This window comes from Trichomycterus rosablanca, chromosome 12 (genome assembly GCF_030014385.1).
Source record: "Trichomycterus rosablanca isolate fTriRos1 chromosome 12, fTriRos1.hap1, whole genome shotgun sequence".
Taxonomy (NCBI): Eukaryota; Metazoa; Chordata; class Actinopteri; order Siluriformes; family Trichomycteridae; genus Trichomycterus; species Trichomycterus rosablanca.
In genome coordinates, this window is record NC_085999.1 from 15302545 (window position 1) to 15328175 (window position 25631).

At 39.0% G+C, this 25631-nt stretch overlaps 1 protein-coding gene across 1 annotated transcript in view; it reads right to left on the reverse strand.

Annotated features, from left to right (window-relative positions):
• Positions 1 to 25631, reverse strand: part of col4a1 (collagen, type IV, alpha 1) — an 88325-nt gene that overhangs the window by 52429 nt on the left and 10265 nt on the right. The window contains exons 2-5 of the mRNA XM_063006605.1: positions 3316 to 3372; positions 1617 to 1706; positions 1376 to 1420; positions 1164 to 1208 (exon numbers count right to left, since the gene is read on the reverse strand). Coding sequence (XP_062862675.1) covers positions 1164 to 1208; positions 1376 to 1420; positions 1617 to 1706; positions 3316 to 3372 — 237 coding nt within the window. The remainder of the gene's footprint in view (positions 1 to 1163; positions 1209 to 1375; positions 1421 to 1616; positions 1707 to 3315; positions 3373 to 25631) is intronic.

Consider the following 25631-nt stretch of genomic DNA (forward strand, 5'->3'; position numbering starts at 1 on the left):
CTCAGCTCTGCTACCAGCAGGCTTGTAGCCTACAAGAACAGTGATTGATGTCAGAGGGGATTTCTCATAAATTATGCAATTACAACCTCTGCTGGCTGACCAGTGGCATCTGCACAGATGAGGGATAATGGAGATCAGTGTGTGACTGAGCCCCATATGATCTCGTCTCATGCAGGTGAGAAGATACAATCGGCTTCTGCACGTGTCAAAGGGGGCGTGTTAGTCATGGCTCTCCTCGGTCAGGAGTGGAGGTCAGCAGCAGTAGAGAGAAAGCACAATGCAATTGGGTAATTGGACACTACTAGGTTAGGAAGAAAATTTGTTGACTTAGCAATTAGCCTAATTGCTGTTACACTAAATCAGGAAAGTGTTACGGAAGTGGATTTAAATCCATTCATTATTTTAATTTCAGTTAACAAAAGGGTATATTTGCCTGCTTATGCCCCCTCCGACGCATGCACAGTCCTTGCGGACCTTCTTTATACGTCCATGCTTCAGTGGATTCGCACATGTGGCTCATCCACTTTCTCCACAGGCGCCTCGGACTGCTAACCAGGGTCCTTGCACAGCATTTGAAGACCCCACCCACTTAGTCCAGAAGACACAGTGGCCATTTTTTGTCTGCTGCAGGCACTGCCAATTGTGCCTACTAGATGGCGCCCAGCCGACCGGTAGCAGAGCTGAGATTTGAACTGGAGTAATATCGGCTGGAATATCCCACTGCGCCACCTGGGCACCCTCATGCTCCATAATGTAGTGATTAGCCAATTAAAGAGCAAGATTTACAGTAAAACAGCCCACAACAGTAATTTGTGGGTTTATTCCAAAATGAAGTGAGGAAAAGCATTAACTTCAAATGATACCCAGAAACAACTGAAATAGGCAAGTCCACTTATATAGTAACACACTTGTATGGTAAATGAGAGTCTTAGAAATGAATGATGTCCAAATCTTTTATAGATGTATTTTATGGATGTATGTTTGTATTTAACATGTTAAAAACAATTGTATAATTATGCTGCTTTAAACACAAACCGGTGACACAGTTATTAAACTAAACCGTAAGCATAAAGCTGTGTGTGTCACTATGAATATACAGTTTTATTCTTGCACTTAAAGGTGTCAGAGAGGAAAAGTTTGATATAAGATCTTTGTGTCCTTACTGGCTGTCCAGGGATTCCTGGAATACCGGGTACGCCCGGAGGGCCCTACAACAGAAAATACATTTTTTGTTTTTTAATTACAGACATATTATAGACATTATTCATAAAATATGGCATGCTGATAAATGAAGACACAACATTTGGCCAGAAAAGCTAATTAATCATGTTAAAACACATATTACTAAGACTATATAATAAGTAAAATGACTTACACGTGCACCTTTCATTCCATGAAACCCTGGGTCTCCTAGATCTCCCTATAATATAAAAATACAAATGTTATAGTAAATGTCCTAAATCCTTCAATTATATTAACTTTAATACACCTAGTTAAAAAAATAACAACTGCAATGTATTTACTTAATTTAAAAAAATACATTGCTATGACTAAAAAACTGAAATTAACTGCACATCTGAATCCTGCAGAAATGTTTTAGGGATTATCTGACCCACCTTTGGTCCTGCTGGCCCTGGGGGTCCCTCATGGCCTTGAATACCAGGAAATCCCATGGTGCCTTGTAAACCAGGAAAGCCTCTTTCACCCTGACGAAGGAAGACATGCATACAGGGAGTAATAGGCATATTAACTAAAAGTTTTGCCAAGAATAAAGTGGCAAAACTTTTAGAGGTAATTTTTCTTGCTTCTCTATTTAAATTATACAGTTTATACATTATGATACCTCTATAGATAATAAAAAAAAACTATGTACACATGTACTGTATATCAAAGGGTAATTGATATCCCTAATAGTTTGGCCCCATCATCCACACCTCATACATTGTTTATTTATTAAGTTAAGCCCAGCTCACAATCTCTATTATAGTTCATCCCAAACTCAGGTGGAGCTGAAATCGGGGCTCTGTGCAGGTCAGTCAAGTTCTTCCACACCAAACTCACCCAACCATGTCTTTATGGACTTTGCTTTGTGCACTGGGGCACAGTTGGTAGCACATGATTATCCACATAGTCTTGGTATACTGAAGCATTAAGTTTTCTCTTCACTAGAATTAGGGAGGCCAAGGTCAAGCCGCAGAAAATACAACACCATAGCATTATCCCTCCTCCACCAAACTTCACAGTTGGCAGATAATGTTCTCCTGGCATTTGCAAAACCCAGACTCATCCATAAGACTAACAGATGGCGAAGCGTGATTCTTTACTTCGAAGAATATGTTTCCAGTCATGTGCTTGGTAATGTAAGGCTTGCATGCAGCTGCTGGGCCATAGAAACCCATTCCATGACGTTCCAGGAACACAGTTTTTATACTGATGTTAATGCAGAGGTTTGGAACTTTGTAGTTATTAATTCAGCAGAGTGACTTTTTTTTTTGAGGCGACTCTGCTTTGTAACGTTATGTGTGCTGTCTACCACTAGATGGCGCAAAATATTCATTTATTAAAAATGAGTCGTAACAGTGGTTGTTAACCTGTGTGAGGGCCACACGGAGCCAAAATGACCAAGAACTGAGTCAAGAGTCAGGTGCTTCCATACAAAACTCACCCAGCTATGTATTTATGGACTTTGCTTTGTGAATTGCGGCACAGTCATAGTGGAACACAAAGATGGAAGCAAACTGACCACAAACTAGTCTTAGAAGCTTTAGACATGCACTTACTGTTAGTACAATTAGACCTAAAGTACAGTAAACTTCCATGTGTCATGGGCCACAGGTCAATGCCATCTGAATTTCACAAATAGATGTGCTATTAAATGACCAACTTCCCAGTTAGTGCTGCAAAGCTGACTGAAAATTCTTTTTGTGTATGAGTGAAGGTGCCTTTGTAACACTGCAACACTTGATGTCAGTATTTTATGCCCTTTCCCACAAAGTATCTGCCAATCTAAATAAACAGGAATAAGCTTAATGTTGAGCCAATCTTTTATAAGCAACTCAACTCTTTCTAGTCTGATTTAGTAGCTGCTTAACTTTACTTCGTCTTGATCCAGTAAAACACTACGCCAAAAATTACATAACTACACTGATAAACGAGTTTCTAACTCTATTTGAAAGAATTAGGTTAGTTTAATTATTGGAGAAAAGAAGGCTTTGTCATTGTTGGGTGAACCACAAGTTGTAAAGAAACCAGACACTGAAGCACATATTAAAGGCAATACAATGTGATAAAATGGAAAGGTTAGGTTTCACACACCTTTGCCCCTTTTACACCACTGCAGTCACACTTCCCACATGATGATCCTGAACACCCCTGAAACAAAAGAAAGGATGCATATATTAAAACATGTTTGGGAACGAAGTACTTAGGTTGTACAGCTCTGGAACACAATCACAAATTGTACAAATACCACTGCTTGACTTTAAAAATGCAGCTTAAATGCATTGGGGGATTGTACTACTTGTCCAGCAAATTATTTATGAATCACTCTAATATTAATGAGCCAAAACATTTATTTTAGTTTATGCTTGCTGTATTTTCCAATCTAAGCATTTTTTTTTTAATCAACACTGGTCCTCAGGAACCGTTGCTATGCACATTTGTGTGCTTTAATCAGCTCCAAAACACATCACAAATTCAACAAGCCTATTTCCTCAAGGTACCTGAGAGAAAACACTAAGTCCTTGTCCACACTAACATACATAGAGGTAGATGGTAGACTGTTGCAATGTAAAAACCAAAATAGTTGAAGAAATTAGAAAGGTATACACACTTATTGCCATCATCTTCAGTTTTAGTATGGATTTTACTAAATACTTGCTAATGCTAATGTGGACAAAGCTTAAAGTTACAGGAGAGGTTTGCTAGTACCATGCATGTGAAACAATGGAATGGAATTGAATGCATTGTGTCTAATGTAAATGGAAGAATGGTCTCCAATTTTTTGTCTTAGAAAGGTGACTTGCTCCAATGCAGCAACAACAGGACAACTGCACCAGTCTTACATGCTAACAAGATCCTGTGCCAAGTAATCCTAATGCCTAGTTCACACTACACGATCTTTGCCTTGATTTTCACTCGCCGACAGGTCACCGCTGGATGTGACAGTTCAGAGGCAGATCAGCGTTAACTCGGGGTTTGAAAATCGGCTCTCGATCGCTATGTGTGAACTGTTTAACGACTTGATTCGAGCAGCTCGCCAATCACTCACAGACTAAAAAAAAATCTAGCATGCTAAATATCTGGACATGTCGGCGACTGAAAATCGTGTAGTGTGAAAGGTGTTGCTATAAGGCTGTGATTGTTGTGAATGCAAGATACAGAAGGGAAACCGGGGGGAGGAGTTTTAAGTGTGTAAGGCAGGGGCATAATATAGTTTCTATTAGAATATACCAGCATACACACAAGCTTTACAGTATTTGTGACTTATCGTCCACGCCAAACCATAATACCAACGTTACATTGCAAAAAATACTTACAGTGGGGCCAAAAAGTATTTAGTCAGCCACTGATTGTGCAAGTTCTCCTACTTAGAAAGATGAGAGAGGTCTGTAATTTTCATCATAGGTACACTTCAACTATGAGAGACAAAATGAGAAAAAAAAATCCAGGAAATCACATTGTAGGATTTTTAAAGAATTTATTTGTAAATTATGGTGGAAAATAAGTATTTGGTCAATAACAAAAGTTCAACTCAATACTTTGTAACATAACCTTTGTTGGCAATGACAGAGGTCAAACGTTTCCTGTAAGTCTTCACCAGGTTTGCACACACTGTATCTGGTATTTTGGCCCATTCCTCCATGTAGATCTCCTCTAGAGCAGTGATTTTTTGGGGCTGTCGCTGGGCAACACGGACTTTCAACTCCCTCCACAAATTTTTTATGGGGTTGAGGTCTGGAGACTGGCTAGGCCACTCCAGGACCTTGAAATGCTTTTTACGGAGCCACTCCTTCGTTGCCCGGGCGGTGTGTTTGGGATCATTGTCATGCTGGAAGACCCAGCCATGTTCCATCTTCAATGCTCTCACTGATGGAAGGAGGTTTTGGCTTAAAATCTCACGATACATGGCCCCGTTCATTCTTCCCTTAACACGGATCAGTCGTCCTGTCCCCTTTGCAGAAAAACAGCCCCACAGCATGATGTTTCCACCCCCATGCTTCACAGTAGGTATGGTGTTCTTGGGTTTTTCTTCTTCCTCCAAACACGACGAGTTGAGTTTTTACCAAAAAGTTCCATTTTGGTTTCATCTGACCACATGACATTCTCCCAATCCTCTTCTGGATCATCCATATGCTCTCTGGCAAACTTCAGACGGGCCTGGACATGTACTGGCTTAAGCAGGGGGACACGCCTGGCACTGCAGGATTTGAGTCCCTCTCGGCGTAGTGTGTTACTGATGGTAGCCTTTGTTACTTTGGTCCCAGCTCTCTGCTGGTCATTCATCAGGTCCCTCCATGTAGTTCTGGGATTTTTGCTCACCGTTCTCATGATCATTTTGACCCCACGGGATGAGATCTTGACCCCAAGGGAGATTATCAATGGTCTTGTATGTCTTCCATTTTCTTACAATTGTTCCCACAGTTGATTTATTCACACCAACCTGCTTGCCTATTGTAGATTCACTCTTCCCAGCCTGGTGCAGGTCTACAATTTTCTTCCTGGTGTCCTTCGACAGCTCTTTGGTCTTGGCCATGGTTGAGTTTGGAGTCTGACTGTTTGAGGCTGTGGACAGGTGTCTTTTATACAGATAACGAGGTCAAACAGGTGCCATTAATACAGGTAACGAGTGGAGGACAGAAGAGCTTCTTAAAGAAGAAGTTACAGGTCTGTGAGAGCCAGAAATCTTGCTTGTTTGTTATTGACCAAATACTTATTTTCCACCATAATTTACGAATAAATTCTTTAAAAATCCTACAATGTGATTTCCTGGATTTTTTTTTCTCATTTTGTCTCTCATAGTTGAAGTGTACCTACGATGAAAATTACAGACCTCTCTCATCTTTCTAAGTAGGAGAACTTGCACAATCAGTGGCTGACTAAATACTTTTTGACCCCACTGTATTTACTTCTAACTCTCTCTGCAGAACAAAACAAACAATCCCTGCTGACCGTGTAGCCAAAATCCAACCCTTTCAGCCAGATTATTTTATTTTTCCTCCTTGCTTTTATGCTACATATAAGTGCACAAACAACTTTGATCGCTCACTTCTTGTGCATTTTTGGACATGTTATCATTAAACCCATTGTCACTTCTCATGTGTGTTTTCGTGGAAAAACGTACTTTGGGAGACCAGACAGACACGTCCATTCCTCCTGGTGAAAGATCAAGTAGTGTGTTACCCCCTATCACCGATCTGTCGTGTAGTGTGAAATCCACAATGACTTAAAAAAACTCCCAATTACAAGAGATCAAGTTGTGTAATTGTGAACTGTACTGCGATCTGAACATCTTGAAAGTTGTGTAGTGTAAACTTGGCATAAAATGAATGCAAACTAAGAAGAAGCCGGATTTTGTCCAAGACGCGGAACGAGGATCAGATCACAAACCTCCAGAATCCTCATAGAGAAAGCAAGAGAAAGAAACCAGACGCTATATTTATGTTCCATTAATTTCACAAAGGCATTTGACATTATACAGCATGACCAATTTTGGATGGGTTTCCCCTCACATCTGGTCCAAATGCTGAAGAGTCTGTAGAGCCAACAGCATTCTGCCACCAGGACAGCCAATCACACATCAGCATGGTTTGTAAGTCTCACCATGTCTGTTTAACATTCTTGGCGAACAAGTTATGAGAAAGGCGCTACAAGGATTTGCAACAAGGAGGATTCAGGATTGGTGAAAAGATCATTAGCAATCTCGGCTATGCACATTAACAGAAGAACTACAGGAGCTGGTGTGTCATATCAAAAAGGTGGTGAAGGTATATAATTTGCTGATAAATGCAGCAAAAACTAAAGTAATGACAAACACTGGAGATTAAGGTGGAAGGCAGATCACAAGTGGACTTCTTATATTTAGGAAGCAGTACTGTAAAATGTGCAGATGAAGTCAAGAATGGCAATTAGAATGGTGGTGATGGTCAAATTGACAAGGATATGGAAATATAAGTAATTAGTACCATCACAAAGCTACGACTGAGGAAAGCCTTGGTCTGACCCGTAGGACACAAAGGACACTGGACAGTAGGACAGTGGTAGCCTAGTGGGTAGAGCTGGTGCAGTGACATGGTGGTGGTGTGTTAGTGTGTGTTGTTTTGGTATGAGTGGATCAGACACAGCAGCACTGCTGTAGTTCTAAAATACCATGTCCACTCACTGTCCACTCTATTAGACACTCCTACCTAGTAGGTCCACCCTGTAGATGTAAATTCAGAGACAACCGCTCATCTATTGCTGCTGTTTGAGTTGGTCATCCTCTAGACCTTCATCCTTCATCAGTGGTCACAGGACACTGCCCATGGGGCGCTGTTGGCTGGATTTATTTTTGGTTGGTGGACTATTCTCAGTCCAGCAGTGACAGTGAGGTGTTGAAAAACTCCATTAGCATTGCTGTGTCTTATACACTCATACCAAAACAACACACACTAACACACCACCACCATGTCAATGTCACTACAGAGCTGAGAATGATCCACCACCCAAATAATACCTGCTCTGTAGTGGTCCTGGGAGAGTCCTGACCATTGAAGAAAAGCATGAAATGGGGCTGACAAAGCATGTAGAGAAACAGATGAACTACATACATCCAGTAATTGTAGAACTACAAAGTGCCCCTATATGGTAAGTGGAGCTGATAAAATGGACAGTGAGTGTAAAAACAAGGAGGTGGTTTTAATGTTATGGCTGATCTGTGTATAATGTTAAAAAGTCACAATTTCTAAGGACAGGAGTAAGCAACAAAAGCAGCACAGTGCCAAACTCCAGGAGCTTTAACATCCAAAGCGTTAACATCCACAATTACATGGCCAGCTGAGCCAACAGTTCATTGCACCATTACTTTTTACACTCCCAACATCCCCCTGAACATTTGGTACTACAGCCAGAGAATGAAGCAGCATTCCTTTACTGGTCCAATTCTCCATCCTTCTCTCCCTTTCTGGCCAGGTTTTTTTTTAATGAGGCAGTTGGCCAAATACTGAAAGTCTGAGAGCCAACCTCCCCTGCCCTCACACTCTTTCCTTGTGTTCTGAGTAATTGATTCAGTGTGTGGGTGCTGGTGAGGACCATGAGAATCACTGATATCTCAACATTATCTAAACACCACTTTTGGGTCAGTTCATCCTGTCCCCCAGTGTTAGCCTGGACGAGGCTAAACCCAGTTTAACCAACTTTGACCTTACTTACCTTCCTGCATTTTAGTAATTATGTAGCATTACAATATTTTTCCCTATTTATTTTGTTTTATTCAAACAAAATTACAGTATATAATTAAGCTTGTATATTAAATTGATTTAACAAGCTATGTATTGGAGCAGATTTTTAATAATACAACGTTTAAACAAATATGCAAAAAAAGCAATAAAGAATTGGCAAGCAAACATTTATTGCTTATGCTCCCCTGTTAAAAAGCTGAGTGGACTATTTAATCTTTTACCTGGAGAGATTCCCAACACATAAAACTATTACTGACGCAAAAGAGCAACTAGTCAGCAGAGACTGGCTGTAATTCCACTGTAGTTTATAGTAGTCTGGCCCGAGTGCACATTAGTCATCAATACATTACATCAATACAAAACATGTGGCTTCACATTTTAAGATTTATTGCATCATTCTGAGGTAACAGTAACAGTACGGTAACAATAGTGCTGCTCCCGCCTGTAAGCTGTTGTGGCAGAGTGGTAAAACACACTAGCACACCAGAGCTGACATCTCAAACTCAATGGTTCGAATCTCAGCTCTGCCATCTGGCAGGCTGGGTGTCTACGCAACAATTGGCTGTTGTTTAAGGGGGGTGCCAGAGGGGATTCCTGTAACTGGTGCATTTATGACCTCTGGGTCTGGGTGTGTCTCTCTGTAGACAAAGCTGATATGAAGCCACATATGAACTCAAAGGTGAACTTGCGCAGATAAAAAGATGCAGTCGGCTACTGCACACGTGGCGGAGGGGGCGTGTGTTAGTCACGGCTCTCCTCAGTCAGAGTGGGGGTCAACATTTGTAGAGAGGAAGCATATTGAGATTGAGTAATTCGATATGACTAGATCGGGAGGACCACTGATGAAGGTCTAGAAGATGACCAACTCAAACAGCAGCAATAGATGAGCGATCGTCTCTGATTTTACATTTACTAGGTAGGAGTGTCTAATAGAGTGGACAGTGAGTGGACACGGTATTTAAAAACTCCAGCAGCGCTGCTGTGTCTGATCCTGATCCACCACCTAAGTAATACCTGCTCTGTGGTGGTCCTGTGGGTTTCCTGACCATTGAAGAACAGGGTGAAAGCAGGCTAAAAAAGCATGCAGAGAAACAGATGGACTACAGTCAGAACTTCAAAGTACTAAGTGGAGCTGATAAAATGGACAGTGAGTGTAGAAACAAGGAGGTGTTTTTTTTTTTTATTTTTTTTTTTTTTAATTCCCCCCCCCCCCCCCCCAATCTAGTCGTGTCCAATTACCCTGATTATGTCCTCTATACTGATTCGACCCTTCACCGCTGACTGAGGACGCCTCTCAACTGACATACGCCCCCTCCGGCACGTACAGTCAGTAAAGACTGCATTTTTCACCTGCACGAGTCGAGTTCATACACTTGACGGGCACTGTGTATGGAGGGCCGCATTATTCCTCAGCCCTGTGCAGGCGCCATCAGTCAGCCAGCAGGGGCCGCAGTCGCACCAGTTATGAGGACCTATGATCCGACTTTCTTACCCTCTAACCCTGAACAACAGCCAATCGTTGTTCATGCAGCTGCCCAGCCCAGTCGGAAAGGCAGGGCTGAGATTTGATACAATGTATTCGAAACCCCAACTCTGGTGTGCTAGCGTACTTTACCACTGCGCCACCTGAGCGGCTAAGGAGGTGGGTTTTAATGTTATGGCTGATCGGTATATATATAACCCACGCAGACACGGGGAGAACATGCAGACTCCAGACAGAAAGGACCCAGATAGCTCCACCTGGGAATCAATCTCAGGACCTTCTTGCTGTGAGGTGACAGTGCTACCCACTGAGCCATAAACTGAATGTCTTATCCCACATACGCTTATCTGTATTATGTTAGATTTAACATTGGATATTTATGATTACCATGCCTTCTTTTATGCTCAATGTACGAGTCAGGTAAGATACCCTCACATCCCTGACATGCATAAAGAGGTTGATCTCAACAAAAGTACATCTACCCTTTTATCATTTCAGTCTATGCTTCAGCACTCAGCAGTGCTGTGAGGGTGTATTTGCAATCCCACACTCACACATGTTAAATCTCAGGTCTGGATCTCATAAACACAGACACAGTTTTGAGACATGCATCTTATTTTCCCTTTCATCATGTGTTGGGTTCCCACAAACCCAAACATGAAACGAGGAAAAAAAGGCACAAACTGACAAGATTCAATGTGCTGTGAATAAGCTGTGCTTAAAGGACCTTCCCTGCCGTGAACTTGAGCAATAGTGTGAAGCCACTGACACATAAACTGTCTTTTTTTGCTGTTATGTCTGGAGCTGTCTTGCTCTCAGAACAAATAACCATAGCTATTCGGAAAAAAGAATTATACTTACTTTGTTGTGGTTTTTACATCTACATTTATGGCATTTAGTAAAATCTTTTATCCAAAGCAACTTACAAATGTAAGTATATACAATCTAAGCAACTGAGGTTTAAGAGGCAGAAGTGGCTTGAACCAGCGACCCACCAATAAATTAATAGTCAGAAAGAAAACTCGAATGCATAATACTTTCTTATTGGTAAAGGAATATGGGTTTATTATAATAATGGTCTACATAATCTGCAACTAAAGGGTGGCACTGTCGCCTCACAGTAAGAAGGTCCTGGATTCGATTCTCAGGTGGAACGGTCTGGGTCCTTTCTGTGTGTAGTTTGCATGTTCTCTCAGTGTCCGCGTGGGTTTCCTTCAGGAGCTCTGGTTTCCTTGTGTGTGTGTTTGAGTGTGCATTATGGTCTGAATGTGTTTGTGTGCTGTCCTGCGATGGACTGGCGCCCTGTCCAGTGTGTTTCTGGGTCCCTTGGGCCCACTGAGAGCTGGGATAAGCTCCAGCACCCCCTGTGACCCTGATTAGGACAAGCGTTTTAGAAAATGAGTTAGTAAGTTAAAAACAAATGGTATTAAAATACTTCTATGTGATCTATCCACTACAGAAGGCTTCTTACAAGGCTTTTTAAAGTATGTCTGTAGGACATATTTATGCCCATTCAGTCAGAAGAGCAGGTGCCTGGCTGCGCACTGATATTGGTCAAGAATGGGGTTCAGCTACCCAGCATAAAGAAAGCCACCTTGAAGCCACTCCTTACAGTCTCATAATCACTCCTCATGCACTATAGTTAAGGGCCTTCACTCCACTCGTAAAAGTGTATTTTAAATAGTAAACAGATCTGGACTGCAGGCAGTGTGGCTTCACACGTACGCAAGTCACCCATGCATAGGGTACTGATGCATCCCAATACAATTACAGATGTTGGTTTTTGCACCGTTCACTAATAACAGTCTGGGTGGTCCATTTTTTTTTGGACACAGAAAACGTAATGTTTGTTTATCTCAAAAACAAGCTAAAATGTGGACCATCGGATATCGGGCCAAGAGAACATATTTGCATTAATGTATGGCCTTTTCTTTGTGGTTTAATAGTGTTTCAGGTTGCATTTCTTGATGCAGCGCTGGACTGTGTTAGATAACTACATTTTCAGGTACTGCCTGGGGCTTGAAGGTCATATACATTCAACAGTGGTTTTTACACAGACTGAGGTTTATCTCTATTCCATTAATATTTTCACAATATTATGTCCAGTAGATGGTTAAAAAACTAAAAACCTCAACCTCTTCTGTTTTTTAATTTTCTTAACTTTGGCACAAGTGGTGAGACATGAGCAGGCTTTGCACATAATAAAGGTAAATAAGAATTAAGCTGTAAATATAGCTTCGAGAGCATTAACAAATCACATATTCTTGTTATTGCATTTTACTAACATGTCCTAACTGACCGGAAATGTTTGTATTTGAAGCAAAATTAATTAAATCCATCATATTTTCCAAAGACTCTGACACCCAAAGAAAGGAAGCATGTTTCCATAACTTGTTCCATCCTGATCACATTTTATGGCTGTTTTAAACATTGCAATTGTTTTGGTGTATAACAAAAGAACCTGGCTTGAATCTTCTAAGGTTAAGCCAAATCCAGAAGTGGTGAGGAAAAGCTCAGCATAACTGGGAGAATCGGAGGAAGTCTGGGGAAACCCTGCCTGCAGACAGATGGATCTGTCATCATTGGATAAAGTCATTGTCCACTATAGTGAACAATGCTATTAGCATACATTTGGGAACATTAAAAAGTTACTACAAGAATGGTAACCTGTTTGTGCCTTAAATACAACCCCAAATCAGAAAAAGTCACTTTAAAAAAATATGTCAGGACAGGGACATTTTAGGGCTAGTAATAAAGTAAAAAAATAATGATGTGATTTCAAACAGGTGATGTCAACAGGTGATTGTAAACATAATTTGGTACAAAAGTCTTTGAGGAGCAAAGATGGGCAAAGGACCTCCAGTTCATCAACAATTGCGTAAGTAAAGTAAAATGTTTAAAAGCAATGTTCCTTAAAGAAAGATTGAAAAGCATATTTCTCCCTCTACAGCGCATAATATAATTAAACGATTCAAGGAATCTGGAGGAATTTCAGTGCATAAAGTAAGGGAGCAAGCCTAAGCTGAACACCCGTGATCTCCGATCCCTCAGACGGCACTGCATCAGGAACCGTCATTCATTAATAGCTGATATAACCACATGGGCAAGGGATTACTTTGGCAAACCTTTGTCAAGCACTAGAATACAGAGTTACATTCATAAATGCCATAACTTTAATAATGCTTTATGTTAACCGTGTCCAAAAGAGACATTAAGTTCTCTGGGCTCTGAGGCATCTGAAAGTGGCCACTGTACAGTGAAAATGTGTATCGTGGTCAGACAACTCAGTATTCCAGACAATGCAAAACCACATACTGCACACATTACAAAGGCATGGCTGTGGAAGAGAAGGATACAGGTACAGGGCTGGTCTACCTTCAGTCCTGACCTGTCCCCATTAGAAAATGTTTGAAGAATTTTGAAAAATGTGACGACTACCCTGTACTGTTGCACACCTTAAGATGTGTTTGCAATGCCAAAACTTCTTTTAAGTGTTGTGAGAAGGAATGACAACATTACAAAGTGGTAAATGCTTTACTGTCCCAACTTGAATGAAAATGAAGGAATGAATACACCGATTAGGCATAACATTATGACCACCTCCTTGTTTCTACACTCACTGTCCATTTTATCAGCTCCACTTACCATATAGAAGCACTTTGTAGTTCTACCATTACTGACTGTAGTCCATCTGTTTCTCTACATACTTTTTTAGCCTGCTTTACCCTGTTCTTCAATGGTCAGGACCCCCACAGGACCACCAGTAGGTATTATTTGGGTGGTGGATCATTCTCAGCACTGTAGTGACACTGACATGGTGGTGGTGTGTTAGTGTGTTGTGCTGGTATGAGTGGATAAGACACAGCAGCACGGATGGAGTTTTTCAACACCTCACTGTCACTGCTGGACTGAGAATAGTCCACCAACCAAAAATATGTCCAGCCAACAGCGCCCCGTGGGCAGCGTCCTGTGACCACTGATGAACGTCTAGAAGATGACCAATTCAAACACCAGCAATAGATGAGCGATCGTCTCTGACTTTACATCTACAAGATGGACCAACTAGGTAGGAGTGTCTAATAGAGTGGACAGTGAGTGAACACAGTATTTAAAATACATCATATCGAATCTCAGTTCTGCCTGCCGGGTAAGGCTGAGTGGCCAAATGAACAACGATTGGCCTGTTGTTTAGATATGGGCGGGACTAAACCGGATGGGGTCTCTCTCCCATGACTGGTGCTGATTGATGCCGCCTGCACAGAGATGAGAAAAGAGTGCTCTCAGGGTGTGTCCTCTTCGTACACAACGCTGAGCTGCACTGCACTCGTCAAAGTGCAGGTGATAAAATGCATACGGAACCCACGTGTCGGAGGGGGCGTGGGTTAGCTTCGTTCTCCTTAATCAAAACAGGGATTGGCTTTGGTGGAGAGGAAGCATGACGCAATTGGGTAATTGGACGTGCTAAAAGGGAGAAAAAGGGGAGAAAATCCATAAAGAAAAAAAAACACTTTAGCTTAACTTAGTCTAACCCTAAGTTAGCATACTGTATATCTACCCTTCGATGCAAGATGAATTGGGTTGGTACATTTGCAAATAATATGACACATACTCCATAACAAAATTAAATAAAGGTTAAAGTTACACATTCATACTGATGGCTGATGGGCTATAATTACTTCTTTTGTGGTTTCATAATAACACATCTTTTGATCATACTCACCACAGACTAAAATAATGACTAATCAGCTAAATTCTGTTAAATTAGATTCTGTTAAGTCAGCATTCTGGTTTAGCACCTCAGGGTTACACCTGTGTAGTCAAGATGAAAGTTAAGTTTAAATACATTCTTTAATGTATTACCAGTAGACAAAAGAAAAGCCAGACGCATTATTCAAATAATACCTCCTGTACTACTGCATCAAAAGCTATTTTTGACCTTGTCTGGTCTGAGGGAAGCAAAGGCTTTTCTGAAACACTGCCATAGATGGTAGATGAGTGGTGGCAAGGTTTCTAGGAAACACAGACAAACTTGGCGCACATACAATTGAGTATGAATATACACAGACATTCAGATATTCAAACAATCCTGTATGGAGGGAAAAACCGTGGACAAAACACACACAAGCAAAAACACACAGAAGTCGTGATATGCTTGTAAGATATACTATACTGTAAAAGCATGTGGACCAGTTTCCAAAAACATGAGCATTAATATGGAGTTGTACCTCTTTATGGCTTCCCACATTATTTGAGCACTCAAAAGTTTCTTATGAGCTTGTAAAATTTCTAATGAACACTCTCACAAGAGATTGTGGGAGATTCTCACAGGGATGTAAAAGTTTCTTATGAGCACTCAAAGGTTTCGCCTGAGCTTGTAAAAGTTTCTTATGAGCTTGTAAAATTTCTAATGAACACTCTCACAAGAGATTGTGAGAGATTCTCACAAGGATGTCAAAGTTTCTTATGAGCTTGTAAAAGTTTTTTATGAATTTGTAAAGTTTGTAATGAACACTCAAAAGATTCTTACAAGCATGTAAAAGTTTATTATGAGCACTCAAAGGTTTCGCCTGAGCTTGTGAAAGTTTCTTATGAGCTTGTAAAGTTTTTAAAAAACACTCAAAAGATTCTCACAAGTATGTAAAAGTTTCTCATAAGCTTGTGAAAGGTTCTTATGAGCTTGTAAAGTTTCTTATGAGCTTGTAAAATTTCTAATGAACACACAAGAGATTGTGAGAGATTCTCACAAGGATGTAAAAGTTTCTTATGAGCACTGAAAGGTTTCGCCTGAGCTTGTAAAAGTTTCTTATGAGCTTGTAAAAGTTTCTTATGAATTTGTAAAGTTTGTAATGAACACTCAAAAGATTCTCACAAGCATGTTAGAGTTTCTCATGAGCACTCAAAGGTTTTGCCTGAGCTTGTGAAAGTTTCTTATGAGCTTGTAAAGTTTCTAAAAAAAACACTCAAAAGATTCTCACAAGTATGTAAAAGTTTCTCATGAGCTTGTGAAAGGTTCTTATGAGCTTGTAAAGTTTCTTATGAACTTGTGAAAGTTTCTCATGAGCTTGTAAAGTTTCTTATGAGCTTGTAAAGTTTGAAATGATCACTCAAAAGATTCTCACAAGCATGTAAAAGTTTCTTATGAGCACTCAAATGTTTCTCATGAGCTTGTAAAGTTAAACACTCAAAAGATTCTCGCAAGCATGTGAAAGGTTCTTATGAGCACTGAAATGTTTCTCATGAGCTTGTAAAGTTTGTAATGAACACTCTAAAGATTCTTACAAGCATGTAAAAGTTTCTTATGAGCACTCAAAGGTTTCGCCTGAGCTTGTGAAAGTTTCTTATGAGCTTGTAAAGTTTTTAAAAAACACGAGCTTGTGAAAGTTTCTTATGAATTTGTAAAGTTTGTAATGAACACTTAAAAGATTCTCACAAGCATGTAAAAGTTTTTTATGAGCACTCAAAGGTTTCGCCTGAGTTTGTGAAGGTTTCTTATAAGCTTGTAAAGTTTCTAAAAAGCACTCAAAGGATTCTCACAGGCATGTAAAAGTTTCTCTTGAGCTTGTAAAAGTTTCTTATGAGCTTCTGAAAGTTTCTTATAAACACTCAAGATTCTCACAAGCATGTAAAGTTTCTCTTGAGCTTGTAAAAGTTTCTCATGAGCTTGTAAAGTTTCTAATGAGCTTGTAAAGTTTCTAATAAACACTCAAAAGATTCTCACAAGCATGTAAAGTTTCTTATGAGCACTCGAAGGTTTCTCATGAGCTTGTGAAAGTTTCTTATGAGCTTGTGAAAGTTTCTTATGAACTTGTAAAGTTTCTAATGATCACTCAAAAGATTCTCACAAGCATGTAAAGGTTTCTAATCAGCACTTGAAAGTTTCTCATAAGCCAGTAAAAGTTTCTTGTGAGTTTGTGAAAGTTTCTGATGAGCACTAAAACGTTACTTATGAGCTTGTAAAGTTTCTTATGAATTTGTGAAGTTTTTAATGAACACTCAAAAGATTCTCACAAGCATGTAAAAGTTTATCATGAGCTTGTGAAAGGTTCTTATGAGCTTGTAAAGTTTCTTATGAACTTGTGAAAGTTTCTTATGAGCTTGTAAAGTTTCTTATGAACTTGTAAAGTTTCTTATGAACTTGTGAAAGTTTCTTATGAACTTGTGAAAGTTTCTTATGAGCTTGTAAAGTTTGTAATGATCACTCAAAAGATTCTCACAAGCATGTATAAGTTCTCATGAGCTTGTAAAGTTTGTAATGAACACTTAAAAGATTCTCACAAGCATGTATAAGTTTCTCATGAGCTTGTAAAGTTTTTAATGAACACTCAAAAGACTCTCACAAGCATGTAAAAGTTTCACATGAGCGTGTAAAGTTTTTAATGGACACTCAAAAGATTCTCACAAGCATGTAAAAGTTTCACATGAGCTTGTAAAGTTTTTAATGAACACTCAAAAGATTCTCACAAGCATGTAAAAGTTTCACATGAGCTTGTAAAGTTTCTAATGAACATTTAAAAGATTCTCACAAGCATGTAAACGTTTCTCATGAGCTTGTAAAGTTTCCAATGAACACTTAAAGGATTCTCACAAGCATGTATAAGTTTCTCATGAGCTTGTAAAGTTTCTAATGAACACTTAAAAGATTCTCACAAGCATGTAAACATTTCTCATGAGCTTGTGAAAGGTTCTTATGAGCTTGTAAAGTTTCTAATAAACACTTACAAGATTCTCACAAGCATGTAAAAGTTTCTTATGAGCACTTAAAAGTTCCTTATGAGCTTGTAAAGTTTGTAATGAACACTCAAAGGATTCTCCAAAGCATGTACAGTTTCTCATGAGCTTGTAAAAGTCTCTTATGAGCTTGTAAAGTTTCTAATGAACACTCAAAAGATTCTCACAAGCATGTAAAAATTTCTTATGAGCACTTGAAAGTTTCTCATAAGCTTGTGAAAGTTTCTTATGAATTTGTAAAAGTTTCATATAAGCTTGTAAAGTTTAATGAACTCAAAAGATTCTCACAAGCATGTAAAAGTTTCTTATGAACACTTGAAAGGTTCTCATAAGCTTGTGAAAGTTTCTTATAAATTTGTAAAAGTCTCTCATGAGCTTGTAAAGTTTCTAATGAACACTCAAAAGATTCTCACAAGCATGTAAAAATTTCTAATTTGCACTAGAAGGTTTCTCATGAGATTGTGAAAGGTTATTATGAGCTTATAAAGTCTGCAATGGACACTCAAAAGATTCTCACAAGCATGTAACGTTTCTCTTGAGCTTGTAAAAGTTACTCATGAGCTTGTAAAAGTTTCTTATGAACTTGTGAAAGATTCTTATGAGCTTGTAAAGTTTGTAATGAACACAAAAGATTCTCACAAGCATGTAAAAACTTCTTATTGGCACTATAAAGGTTTCTCGTGAGCTTGTAAAAGTTTCTAATGAACACTCAAAAGATTGTCACAAGCATGTAAAGTTTCTTATGAGGTTGTGAAAGTTATGATGAGCAATTTTTTCCATTTATGAAATATATCCATCAAGAAGTATTGGTGCCACACAGCTCTAGCATACCAGGTTCAAACATTGACGTTTGTAAATCTTTAGTGTTTAGTGATTTTTAAAAACAGAAAATTATTTAAAGTATTTCAGTTCTCTAAACATGTTCATTTAACCAATTCTCAAATGCAGAAACGTTAATTACAAGTAACACAAGTGTACCAACAACTGTTTATCTAACACCTTAGTGATCTAGCAGCATATTCAGCTGCTCACGTATACACGTCACCTCTGCCCTCCGAATTCTTCACTTCTGTGAATATGTGTGTTTTTGTGCCCTTTTGTAGAAGGACTGTGGGAGAGTCCGCTTTGCCCTAGCAGCTTTAATTAGCTTTTATGGCCTCACTGTATGCTGAAGTGGACTAGGTCATTCGAAAACACTCAATAACGTCCCTACTTTACGCCTTTACTCTTCAAATGTTTTTCTTGCTTAACCTCTGACCACACATACTAGCTTGAACAGTAAGTCACCTCCACACTGTCTGAGAATGGTCCTCCATCCTGACATACTGGTTCACAGCTGATAATGAAACCAAATAAAAGCAGCAGTATAAAACATTCAGACACATGCTATAATCCAGGCCTAGTATAGTGACCCAGTTTGTGAATCACGTGGAGGATTTCACATACAGACATATTTACCTACACTTTTACATAAATAATGTATAGCATAATGACTGCATGGAGATTAATTGTTATGTCTTTGAACTTTGCCTGTTCTTATAATACACTATAGCACCTGAATAAGGCCTTTAACAATACTAGTTTTATTTTGTGTACAATTTTGAGTAGTTATGTTAGTGGTATTTTAAAAATAACTAATAAAACAAATTTTCCTCCCAATTTAGTCATATCCAATTATCCGATTGCATTTCGCTTCTTCTCTACTGATTCTGACTTCTACTCCTGACCGAGGAGAGCTGTGACTAACACTTTCGCCTCACCGCAAGAAGGTCCTTGGTTCGATCCACAGGCGGGGCGGTTCGGGTCCTTTCTGTGTGGAGTTTGAATGTTCTCCATGTGTCTGTGTGGGTTTCCTCCGGGAGCTCCGGTTTCCTCCCACAGTCCAAAAACATGCAGTCAGGTTCATTGGAGACACTGATTTGCCCTATGAATGGGTGTGTGTATGTGTGTCTGCCCTGCGATGAACTGGCGCCCCATCCATGGTGTGTCTTGCGCCCATTAAAAAGCTGGGATAGGCTCCAGCACCACCATTCCCACGACCGACCCCAAAACATGTATTTTGTTTAAATCAGGGTGTTTTTTTTACTTTGTGTGTTTGTGTATGCATCTGTAAAGCAATTTTATATGCTAGACATGTAACATTGGGGTTCACTGAGTTCTAGGGAAAACTTAAGGTGCATCTCATCCACAACACCACATAACCTTTCTCTGGATGAGTACCAAACGCATTAGGGCAGAAACACACTTTACTATAACAGATTGTCCTGATTCAAAGTGAATGGAGAAAAGTCCAGAAGAAAAACATGAGGCATTCATTTATGTGAGTTTCTGTAACAGTGTGTTTAGTTCCAGTTACAACCAAGTTAAATCATTTAAATCAGTTTCCCCCAGTTAATTAATATTTAAATTGAGAGTGGAGCTGTCAATAGTACACACTGCACAGCATTTATTTGAAAAAAGATAGTCGACTACAGCTTAAATCCCAGCTAAAATCCCACTGGATTTTAGGACCTGAAGGATTTTGGGACCTGTTGGTTCTTAACAGCAGATGTTTTTTTCTGGCAACCCTCCCAAACAACTTCTGGTTATTTAGATGAATCTAGAAAAATAATCTAACCTCAAAGCCCAGCTAATGCCTGTAATTCTTCAGCTGTGATATTTGGAGATTAAGCATCCTCCCTACAGTGTGTGTGGTCAATATAGACCTACATAACATCTCCATTTAAATGTCTTCATTATTGGTCTGATTTTTCCTGCTTTGTGCAGCTAAAAACCATTTTGTAGACCAAGACCACTATTTTATTCTCAATGAGTAAAAGAACTGGGCCTGTGTGTCACCTCATATTAAACCCTAGTGAAATTAATTAGATAACTTTGGCACACATATGACAAAAATATTCCCATGAAACCATATTTTATGGTTGAAGGGTCTTTTATTGTCTTCAAGCAAAAGATGAGCAATGACTTTCCAGGTACTGTAACTTGATGTCCCCTAAACTCGAAATCTTTGAAACTCAATGCCCTTCGTTGAGAAATTTGTACCCTTAAACTTCAAGTTTACCTTAAACTCAACGCCCCTTGTTGAGAAATGTGTACCCTTAAACTCCACTTTTACCTTAAACTCAACGTGTGTGTGACTGCCGCTTTGTTCAGTGCCTGAACGGTGCGGTAAAACGTCATCAAAGTGCGAATATGAGACGAATCTGCATTTGTGTGGAATAACTGTCAAATTCACTCTGAAAACGTCCACATGTATTTGTGTTTAGCTGGATTTTCCTCCTGTTTCACTTTTAAACTTGTGTTATAGCTCGAGGTGCTGAGAAACTGTAAGTATCAGCTTTTCTGAGAGTCTAAAAGACTTATTGTTAAAAAAAAAGCTTAATGTGACTTAATGTATTGAAAGAACAACATAGGAACACTAAACCTCTCTTAAATATTACTGCTAAATAATTGCTAAATAACTGCTAAATAAATTCTCTTCACTAGTGAAATTCCTCGCTTGTTGTTTTAGTACAATAAGTCACATTAAGCTTTGTGCACCGGCACACTCCATAGGAAATAACACTCAAGCATCTCCACGATTAAGAAGCATAAGGACACAATAAAGAGGTGAAGGTACAGAGCATAATTTATTGTTTCTAACTGTTTTTCAATTGTATTTTTTGTAGTTTTATATTATATTTGTGTCATTTTCAGTGTATAAGTGTCGAAACAACACATTTTACATTAGCCGAAAATCCTCAAATATATGCAGTTCCACGGGACCATGGAACGCATTAACAGCATTCCCATACATCCTTATGGGAAAAAATAAAAAACTCAATTAAAGCTCAATGTCTTTAAACCTCGACACCACTCCCAGAACCAACTGACTGAGTTTCAAGGTACCACTGTACTTGTAGAGGTGACGATAAGTAGGCAGGTGGATTGGTATGGGTAAACAGATGCACAGAGAAATAAAGACTTTTAAATATTTCTTTCTCATTAGTACTAATGCCATTGTGTAAACACTTATAATTACAATACATCTTTATACAAACTTTACATAAAGTCATAATAAAACTACAGAGAAGAGAAACAATATTGCCCCAAGCCAAGGCAAATATTTTGGATACTGTATTACAAAACTGACCAGATCCCAACTGTGGCACTGGCAAGCTACTCTGTCTCCTCATTTAAAAGTGATGATAGACCCTTAGTGTGATGTAAGTAAGCTAACAATAAACCAACAATTATCAGTGACTCACAGGATGGACGCAGATAGATCCTCAGGGCTTTTCTTTTGGAAGTGACAGAGCTGCTATATTTAGAGCATGTTATCGAACAGGTTGCAGTTTTACGGGGTGAAAAAGCACCGCTGTCTGGTTTAGGTCTGATGAATGTCTGGTAGAGTCAAACTTAAGTTATTGCAGACAAAATAAGAACATGTCAACACTGTACGCCTCTGCTAATTTAAGACTCTGTGATTTATATCTTTGAGGAGGGGGATTTTTTATCCCAGATAGGCAATATCTTTTAAGTTTTACTTTAAGTATAATGTGTAAATAGTAGGGATGTAACAATACACTCTACCCACGATGCAATACGATTCAAGATACTGGGTTCACAATACGATTTTTTTCCCGATTTTTTTTTAACAAAATGAAATTGAAGACAAATTATGAGTTTTCTTTTATTATTTCTCTTTACAAAAAAAAAGAAAATAAATACTGTATTTGTGCTTATCTTATATGTATCTAAAAAATTAAAGCCCTTTTATTTTGGGGGTAGGTACAAACTATGCCAAATAATGCGTATTGTGGAAAAAAAATAAAGCTGAAATGACATTTTAAAACAAATCCAACACTATATAAATAAATGAATAATACAAATAAGGAAATATCCTCACATAAATACATTTGGCTGGAAAATCCCCCTACCTGGCAACTTTGTGAAGTGCCGTCAACCAGGAGAGGTGAATAGCACCAGTGCCCTCTGCTGTTCAAAGTGAATATCGATTCATCTTAAATGAATAAACAATTTGAATCGTGGCACATGTGCACAGATTTTTAACTGTCATGTGGTGCATTGTTACATCCCTATTAAATAGCTTTATCTGTTTTGCTATTTTATTTATTTATACATTTATGTTAACTTCCTAATCCTGGTCAGGACCCCAGTGAATCTCAGCAGCACAATTGATCTTAGAAGCACAGTGGATTTTGGGGTCAGTGGTTGCTCAGCGGTTAAGGTACTGGACTAGTAATCAAGAAGACTGCTGGTTTAAGCCCTACTACATCCAGGTTGCCACTGTTGGGCCCTTGATCATGGCCTATAACCTTGCACTTTAATTAGCTCATTTTAGATAAAGGCATCTGCTACTAAGCACCGTAAACGTAAATGCATCTGGCATGACATGGAAACAATGAGTGCAAGGCAGGAAAACATCTGGATAAGGCATTAATTAATGAAACAGCAACACATTCAAACACATAATCACTCCCTTACACCTAGAAACAGTTTAAAGCAAACAATTCACTCTCTGCATGTTTTGGAAAGTTGGTGGGCTGGAGTACAGAGGAATCCAACACAAAGGAAATAACATGACAAACATCTTGTAAAACAGTAAATAAAGGTGAGGTTTAAACCCAGGTCATGGGACCCTGGAGCTGTGCCACCCATGATCATTTTATTTGTTACATCATCAGTAAGCACCTTATACTAATCAGGGTTGTGGTGAGTCTGTGGCTTATTAACAGTAGGTGTGAGGCCAACACACACTTACTTGAACCCAATAAGGCACACATATGGGCTGTTTAATGTAACAAATACACATACTGGTATATTTTTGAGATAGGAGGAAATAGGCATATCTGAAAAAGTGTAGAATTCAAGTAATTTGGTTTCTTACAACCCCATACCTGTAAAAGTTTGTTTAAAAAAGTGCGTGTTTTAATTATTCAGTCACGATAAAGAACAGTTGCCGAAATCATTGAAATCCCAAAACTGCCTCGACATACAAGTCTCTTGTAAGTGTGTGTCATGTTTTGAATAAGCTGTCAGAAGTCCTGTGCATAGTAAATACATCCACTACATGTGCTGGACAGTCAGTGTGGTAAACATAGCCTTTAGCAACAATGAGAGGAGGAGTAGATCAAGACCAGATGCACAAGGCATCCGATGCGTGTGAGTCACACACACGCACACACACACACACACATTCTAGCACATTAACACAGACACATGTATTTGTTTTGATGTCTGTTGATTCAAGAATCTCAACATTTCTGTATATTTTCACTGACTCCACAGCTTTGACATACAAACCCCAAATCAGAAAAGGTTGGGACAGAATGGAAAATGCAAATGAAATAAAAATGCAGTGTTCCTTACATTTACTTTGACTTTTATTTGATTGCAGACAGTTTGAATACAAGATATTTAATGTTTTGTCTGCTCAACTTCATTTCATTTGTTAATATAGAGGCATCTAGGATGGACCATCACAGAGTGGAAATGTGTATTGTGGTCAGATAAACCAGCATTCCAGGTCTTTTTTGGAAAAAAAATGGATGCCGTGTGCTCTGGACCAAAGACGAAAAGGACCATCCAGACTGTTATCAGCAACAAGTCCAAAAGCCTGGTTCTGTCATAGTATGGGGATGTGTCAGTGCCCTTGGCAAAGGTCATTTACACTTTTGTGATGGCAGCATTAATGCAGAAAAGTACATTGAGATCTTAGAGCAATATATGCTGCCTTCAAGACCTCATTTTTTCCAGGGACGGCCATGCATTTTTCAACAAGACATTGCAAAAACACATGATGCACACATTACAAAGGCATGGCTCCGAAAAAAATGGGTACGGGTACTGAAATGGCCTGCCTGTAGTCCTGACCTGTCCCCAATAGAGAATAGGTGGAGAATTTTGAAAGGAAAAATGCAACAACGACAACCCCGTAGTGTTGCACATCTTAAGACGTGTTTGCAGGAAGAATCGGACAAAACAAAACCTGAAACACTAATTCACTTGGTCTTCTCAGTGCCAAAACGTATTTTAAGTGTGGTGAAAGAGAATGGCAACATTACAAAGTGGTAAATGCTTTACTGTCCCAACTTTTTTAGGAATGTGTTGCAGGTCTGAAATGCAGGAATGGATGTTTATTAATAAATGAAATGAAGTTGACCAGACAAAACATGAAATATCTCAGGTTAATACTGTCTGCAATAAAATAAAAGTCAAAGTAAATGTTATTATTTGCATTTTCCATGCCGTCCCAACTTTTTCTGATTTGGGGTTGTACAAACGTTTTGTGAAATGCAACAAAAAGAAGAATCTGTGATTTGTTATCTTTATTTAACTGATAAATGCAAAAAGAAAAGATGTCCAGTCTTTTCACAGATCAACTTCATTGTATTTTGTAAAAACAAACACATTTAGAATTTGATGCCTGGAACACACTCCAAAAAAATTGGAACAGGGCAAAATAAAAGTGAACCGTTTATTGAATATTGAAGTTACAGCATTTCACAATAAGCAGGTGAATTAGTAACAGGTGAGGGAATCATAATTGGGTATAAACAAGGGATCCATTAAAGGATCAGGCTTTACAGGCAATGTTGGGTTGTGGCTCACTACTTTGTGCCAAACTTTGTGAGAGAATTGTCAATCAGTTCAAAAAGAACATTTATCAGTGTCTTCCACTATCTACTGTTCATAAAACATAGTGAAAAGAGATCTCAGTCTGTGTAGGGCAAAGTCAGACACCACTGTTAAATGTGCATGGCCCTGGAGCTTTCAGACAACATGGCATGAGAAATATAGCCAGTCCAGTAAACCACAAAAAAGCACAAAACAGTCTACCGCTGCATCAAGAAATGCATTTAGAAACTTTATACACAAAGAGTAAGCACATACATCAATTCCCTGCAGAAATGTCTTTAGGTTCTTAGATGAGCCAAGACAGACTAGACAGTGCTGTGGTCAGATCAGTCAATGACAGA